This window comes from Sitodiplosis mosellana, unplaced genomic scaffold (genome assembly GCF_009176505.1).
Source record: "Sitodiplosis mosellana isolate CC-2019 unplaced genomic scaffold, AAFC_SMos_1.0 Smas_scaffold_5928, whole genome shotgun sequence".
NCBI lineage: Eukaryota > Metazoa > Arthropoda > Insecta > Diptera > Cecidomyiidae > Sitodiplosis > Sitodiplosis mosellana.
Genome location: NW_022601170.1, coordinates 1 through 7,340, shown reverse-complemented (window position 1 = coordinate 7,340; position 7,340 = coordinate 1). Strand labels below are relative to the sequence as shown.

Sequence of the window (7,340 nt, the reverse complement as noted above, 5' to 3'; positions counted from 1 at the left end):
AAGAATGATAACGAAAAAAACATACCATAGGCCGTGTTTTTGATTTGCGCCCAAATAAATGGTAAGAGAGCAACCAACTACTTAACACACACACATATCAGCGTGTAAGTAGAACGTTTGACAACATTATGGTGTAAATGTAGAACATTGCTACATATACATTACTTCGACAGCGTATAAGTCGAAGCAAACTACTTATAAGTAGAATGTGTATAAAGCGTAAAAATTACTTGCATAGTATTTCCAAGTCATTTTACGCTGAAAATACGCCGACATATCCATACATGTTCTACTTATAAGTAACTTATAAGTAATAAACATAGATGAAACATAGCGGAAAAAACTACTTCCAATTTTCATACAGTCTCAAGTTCCGTATTAGATTATCATGTGGAATATTAATTACAATATAATTTCGTCAAACATTGACCATATCCATATTACTGCTTTGGATTTCAAGTTATTTGTCTATTAAATTACTTACGGTACAGATATTAAGTAAAATATGTTTTCTTTTTGAATTTATGCAATAAACAAAAAGTGAGAATTGACTCAAGGATACGGTGCATGCGTACATTTGATGATTTCAAGAACAAATTATTTCAAGAAAAATTTGTTGCTCATTATGCAAAAAATTTCATTGCGTCAATACGAGTTCATTTACATATCTGAACATCTGCAGCTAGGTGCAGCTGCGTATTCCAACCTTCAGAAAATATGCAAATAGACCAAAAGTGAGAAATGACACAGGAAGCTCGAATAAAAAATTCAAAAACAATTAAAAAAGTCATTCTGTTCTTCATATTAACCCTCCATCCATCCATTCACTCTGCAGGTTTGGAAGGTCACTTTTGTCGTTTCTTGTTGTTATTTTACATGTAAAATCAATGGTATTAGACGAGGATGAGGTTTGCTTTAATCAAAAGCCTGAAAATGGTTTTTTTAGATAAGTTTCCATACAAATGTACCATTTTACAAGCGTTTTCAGGTCTCCAGTCTGAGGCTTATTGTACGAAATTGATAAGTCAGAATGGGTTTGAAATCAATCCGAAGCTTCGTCTCAACATGCCAAATCTTCTGGCTTTACAAATCTTAATTATCTTGTGGTTGTGATATAAGGCGAACAAAAAACGCGAACGAAGTAATACGCACATCTCAATTTTGCATATTTTTCACAGTAGACACAGTATTTTACCCATTTACATTGCCTAGTGTACAGTTATGTGCTAGAAACAGTTTAACGCGACTTTATAAAAAACCAATACTTTTCCTTAACAAACAAAGTTTGCGGAAGAGTAATATTCTCAAATTTTGACATAAAAATGTCCTAAAATGTTGTATATATCATTTTGTCTTTGTAAAAGTACATCCATTGTCCATCCATCCATCATCCAACAGTATCCATCCATGCATCGACCGCATCCATCCATCCATTCAAAAAGAGTCCATAGTTGGATGGATGGACCCACACGTGAGTGGATGGATGGATGGATGGATAATTTTGCGGACTTATGACCGCTAGCTGTCTTTCCTTGCGCTCCCTTGACGTGAGTCACAACGAGCTAGAACGCTAGCGGAAGAGTTATACCAGAAAAGTCATATTGCCACAAGAAACGTTGTAGAGCGTTCCAACGGACAATGGAAAAGCGATTTCCTTGCCTTTGGATAGGCATGCGATTCAGAAAATGGAAACAGTCCTCAATGTAATTGTGGCCACAGCCGTCTTGCATAATATATGCAAAAATCGCGGCGACAATTTACCACCATTGCCCCCAGATTTTGAAGAACTTTATGATTCCGCGGTTGAGCACGAAAGACAGTTTATGGACGATGATAATTATTGTTTAAACTTGTTAACCAAACCGTTTTAAAATTAAATTCATTCTTTAATGAACCTTTGGAGAAACCAACCATATTTCATTTTTGAGTCAAATTATTTGAGTATTCCAATTTAGGTATATTCACAATTCTTCGTGTATTTTTCTCGTTTTTTCACATCAACGGTATCTTGGAATTCTTGATTAGATCGTCTAAAATTTAGACTAATTTAGTCTAAGTGTTGTACAAATGGACTTGAAATTTATTTAGATAAAGATAAGATATTTGTGAAAAATCCTAAAAATAATTTAGATGAAGATGAGATGTTATCTTATCTATCCAAAAAAAGATAAGATATTTTTTTCCAATTATCTTTTAGTTATCTTTGATATTTTTCTATGAGAAAATCGAATTATCTTGGAAATTATCTAAAAAATTCGAGATAGATAACGAAAAAAGTATTCAGATAAGATATCAAGATAGATGACCAATCTGAGTGACTGATTTAGATAAAGATATCATCTTATCTTATCTATCTTCATCTTATCTATCTAAATTTTATCTTTGTACAACACATCTGCATTTGTGTAATGAACAAGCGGGAATTTACACAAGGGCACTTAATCGTACGTTCACTGAGTTCGAAAATAAAATATCTTTAGAAAAATTTGTTACTCATGTGGTTTTCATGCGCAATTTCCCTTGCGTCAATACAAGCTCATTTACATATCCAAACATTTGCACCTGTCAAAATAACAAAACGCGAGAATTGACGCCAGAAGCTCGAATTAAAAACATGTTTTCAAATAATTTGTTTTCGATTTCAGTCGTAAGGAATTTTGTTTTGCTGTACGTGTCATAACGATGACAATTCTACAATATCTAATTGTTGACTATAAATGAGGCACCGAATTAGTGGAAATTTAGTTATTGTTAAAGTGATTCGACTATAAACATGACTAAGCAATTGATGGGTGAGTCTCTTCTTAGCTCTTTTTTCCATCATATTTTTTAAATTTTCATTTTTGACAATACTTGAAATTTCAGTCACTTATTGTGTTTTAATCAATATTTTCTCTCCGTTTAGTTTGTTTGATTCTGGTTGCGGTTTTGGGAGACCGATTCATGGTAACTAACAATTTTTCATCTATTTTTTTTTCATCGGGTCGATGACATGAAGAGCTCTTTTTCATTTTTCATACACAGAGAAAAACAAATTCATTTTCGCGTAGCAAAATGTTTTAATGTGACGAATTCTAACACATGTTGAGATTTTCACAACAAATGTTTTGTTCCATATTCACTCAGTGAATGAGTAAATTTAACTCAAGTATTTGTCAATTGAGTGACCGTTTGCATACGTTGTCTAATTTGACAATCTCAAAACTGAGTGAAACTACTTGTCAAATTAGACAACGTATGCAAACGGTCACTCAATTGACAAATACTTGAGTTAAATTTACTCATTCACTGAGTGAATATGGAACAGAACATTTGTTGTGAAAATCTCAAAATGTGTTGGAATTCGTCACATTACAACATTTTGCTACGCGAAAATGAATTTATTTTTCTCTGTGTACAAATTGACTTTTCGAAAACGATGGAAAAAAGAAATAAATTATAAGGAATCGTATTCTTACTCGACATTTTTATTTTGCAAATAGTTTTTTTCAGTTCCAAAAATCAATTGATCTTCTATTTCGATTCGATCAATTTTGTTGATTCAAACTAATTATCTTTTATTCGTTCACAATTTTCAACATGAAGCAAATTGAAGGTGGACCTGGGGCAAAGGCTGGAATGATGGGAGGTAAGTTTGAAATTCCATTTCAATTTTAAATTTAATTCTTACCATGTTCCAAATCGAACAAAAAATAGCATTTTATTTTCAGCTGCTCGCTTGCTCTCACTGCACGCCGTTCTTTGCTTTGCGTTGCTGTGCTTCGCTTCGTTCAAGCACTTTCCCCGCTTTCGAATTTCTCCTTCGCTACTTCGCGCATGCTCAACGCTCATTCGACGGCGCATTTCGCGCCAAATTTTTAGTATAAATAGCGGCACGATTCTCAGTATCGGAAGTCAGTCTTACTCCAGAGCGACTAGCGAAAGCATTCCAAAGCGACTAGCGAAAGCAGGCAAAGAGCGACTAGCGAAAGCATTCACGAGCGATTAGCGAAAGCAAGCAAAGAGCGATTAACGAAAGCAGAATTGAGCGATTAGTGAAAGCAAATGAGTAAGTCTAAGCGAATTATTGTTATTTAGAATCAGCGTAAAGAAGAGAAAAATTGTTTTAGTTAGTAAGAAAGTAAATAAATACATTAATTTCTTTTTATATAAAACCTCAGTGGCTTTTCACTCAGGTTTTATTCATACCATTCCACATACAAAGCACCGTTTGATGTATGAAGGCATTTTCGATATGATCCAGCAAAGAATCCTAGCTAAATTAACTAAAACTTAATTCAATTTATGATAAATTCGTTGTATTTTCTTTCGATTCACTTTAATAATCCGTTTTTTTTTCAATTTTTAGTAAACGATAAATGCGAAACAGGCCGGACAGATCTTCATAACGCTGCAGAGAAGGGTATCCTTGGATATTTATGTTCACTAAATCAGGAATTGATTAAATCTTTTTCAATGATTTATTTCAGGTCAATTGGATGCCGTTAAAAAGCTCATCAAGGAAGGAGCCAAAGTTGATCCTATAGACGCTGTGAAGCGGACACCTCTTCATTATGCTGCCATGAATGGTAATTTTGGATATTTAATTTAACTGAATAAGAGAAAGACTTGATTTTTAACATTGATCGATGTTATTTTTCAGGTCATATCAAGGTTGTCGAATTGCTCATCATGAAAGGAGCCGAAGTTGATCCTATAGACGCTGTGAAGCGGACACCTCTTCATCATGCTGCTATGAATGGTAATTTTGGATATTTAATTCAATGAGGCAAATTAAGTGACACGCACAAGAATAGCGCCATCTACAATCGTTAGAAGAAAGCTATGATGCTTACGGTTAAGCTTCAAAACATTAAAAAAACGTTCAAACGATCAAACGTTCAGACGTTCGAAACGCTTGATCCATCCGTCAAATTGAAATGTTGCAATTGTTTTTATTTCTGATTCGGTTTAGTGAGTCACAAGAATATGCATTTTTCCTTGATTGAGAAAAACTCGAACTAAATTTTGTTTAACTTCGTAATAAAAAATAATACAATTCAAAAACGGTAGATACTTCAATCCCATAGCTGTCAAAGTCAGTGGTGATGGCGCGTACTTTGGAATTTCAAATTTTCGAATTGCAGACTTTATTTTATGTATAATTATGTGTAAAGAACAACATTTTTACATTGATTTTCTGAAAATAAAAGTAAGCAAAAAATGCTATAATAAACCAATAATGAAATTCAGTTCAACTCCTTACATTTGTTTTCAAACAAAAACGTAAAAATATTCAGTGGTTTCTTACCTACAGCATTTTTGCTGTTTACACTAATCACTACATATACCTAATCTATATTTGGATCCGCCAAGTATTACCGCTAATATTTCCTGTTGTTTTCGAAAATGAATTCCAAGTCAAAGATTAGAAAAAAATAGATTTTCGAAAATAATTTCGGATTTCGAAAATAAACTTTTCGGAAAATGATTCCAAATCAAAAAATCAAACTTTGAATTTTCGAAAATGAGTTCGAATTTCGAAATGTTGATTTTCGAAAATATAATCGTTCGAAAAGGTGTTTCAAGTCAAAAAAATATATTTTCGAAAATAATTTCGAATTTCGAAAATAAACTTTTCGGAAAATGAATTCTAAAACGCATAATGAATTTTTTTGAAAATAAATTCGAATTTCGAAATAACTTAATTTACGAAATTCCAGAATATATGAAGAATACATTTGGAACTTCAATATTGGGCTCAATTTCGAAAATCCAGGTTATCAGGTCCGAGAGATCATAGACTTACACCACGAAAATTTTAGCATAAATATTAAGAGCCAAAAATACCGCTAAAGTGTGTATTGTTTATATTGTAGGGAAATCACTTACGCGTATCAGCGCCAAAGCTATCGTTATATTTATATTCACTCAAAATTGGGCAAAACATGTTTGAGTGAAGAAAAAAATTACTTTTCCGTGCATTGACAAAGGCTCTTCGAAATCGCCTATTTTGCTTTTGCCTAAAACGCCAATGTCATTAGCAGCATTGACGTCCTACTGACTTAAATGCATTGGAATGTCAAAAAATGGCACAAATTTCCGAGAGCCTTTAAATGAAAAAAAAAACCGAAGAAAAAACATTCAAAAAAGTAAGGTCAAAATTGGGGGAGAAAAGTCATCTACCCGATTTTTTTTTGAGTTAGCGAGTTTTACATTCGGCCCATGCGATTCTGCTATCCATAGGTTATTCTATATAAGCCTAATTGTCAGAAATGTTTCCATCACTTAATATTTAAAACACAGAATCACCCTGTTCTTATCATCGGCACAAAATAGAAGTGGCGCCGAAACACATATATTTACAATTTGCGGCATTTTAAAGAACTAAAGTATTTGTTGTTGAGAAATTTATGACAATAACAAGTATTGATAATTCTTGAAGTTGCTACAAAAATTCATATCATTTCGGCGCCACTTCTATTCACTATTACATCAAATACGTTGGTTCTTATGGCAGACAAGCAGAGATGTTCAAAATTTGTCTAATATTCATCCATTCATCCATCCATCCATCCATAAGTTGATATATCCAGACTTGACCTCAATTCCAGTTATACGAATTTTTGTACATAGATCCATCCATAAATCCATCCACTCAATATCCATTGAACATCCATTGAATATCCATTGAAGATCCATCCAACATCCATTGTCCATCCATCCATTCGTCCATCCATCCAATCATCCATCCATAGAATTGAATGGATGGATGGATGGATGATTGGATGGATGGATTTGGGAACTTATGACCGCTAGCCGATTATTTCAGTAATTTTGACTTTTGTTGAGTTCACATCGAACATTGACTAAAGGCTAACACCAGAATCAATGCTAGAATTTGTAGTGCTAACGCCCAAACCATAAGTATCCAATTGATAAGGTAAAAAAGGAAATTCATAAGAAATCAATGATTATTTCAGTTTATTTCAGTTTATTTCTATTATTCTGATTTTTATTGGATTCACAACAATTATTGATATGCGACTAACGACTTACTCGATAAACCATATCTATGACTCATTAAACCGAAACTAAGGAAATTCATTGGAAGAATTTGTAGTGCTAACGCCCAAGGCATAAATCTCCCATGGTTTTTTCGAATATGTTTTATATAAAAATATAAACCTGAGTTAACAACTCATGAGTTTGTTTCATGAAAATAATTTGGTCAAATAAAAATTTTCTTCAAATTAATGAGAAAAAATGCGCAGTATGAAATATTTTGATTGAGTCGGTGCAATCATAGAGCCACTAAACTTTGGAGGTTAGGTTGCCGTTCTTTTGCGGCATGAAAAATT

The 7,340-nt window shown here is 33.1% G+C and overlaps 1 protein-coding gene across 1 annotated transcript; it reads left to right on the top strand.

Annotated features, from left to right (window-relative positions):
- The first annotated feature begins 2,910 nt into the window (after positions 1-2,910).
- On the top strand, positions 2,911-5,143 carry LOC129573077 (ankyrin repeat domain-containing protein 65-like). The gene is made up of 5 exons (XM_055453253.1): positions 2,911-2,946; positions 3,586-3,628; positions 4,349-4,402; positions 4,470-4,568; positions 4,643-5,143. Exons 1-5 carry the CDS (start codon positions 2,944-2,946, stop codon positions 4,765-4,767), a joined length of 324 nt encoding a protein of 107 aa, XP_055309228.1. The 5' UTR covers positions 2,911-2,943; the 3' UTR covers positions 4,768-5,143.
- Positions 5,144-7,340: the final 2,197 nt, after the last annotated feature.

What these genes read in the sequence shown, in the direction of transcription:
- LOC129573077 (XM_055453253.1), top strand. An exon ending in TCATAACGCTGCAGAGAAGG is followed by an intron (nt 4,403 to 4,469) that starts GTATCCTTGGAT and finishes GATTTATTTCAG; the next exon opens with GTCAATTGGATGCCGTTAAA. An exon ending in TCATTATGCTGCCATGAATG is followed by an intron (nt 4,569 to 4,642) that starts GTAATTTTGGAT and finishes GTTATTTTTCAG; the next exon opens with GTCATATCAAGGTTGTCGAA.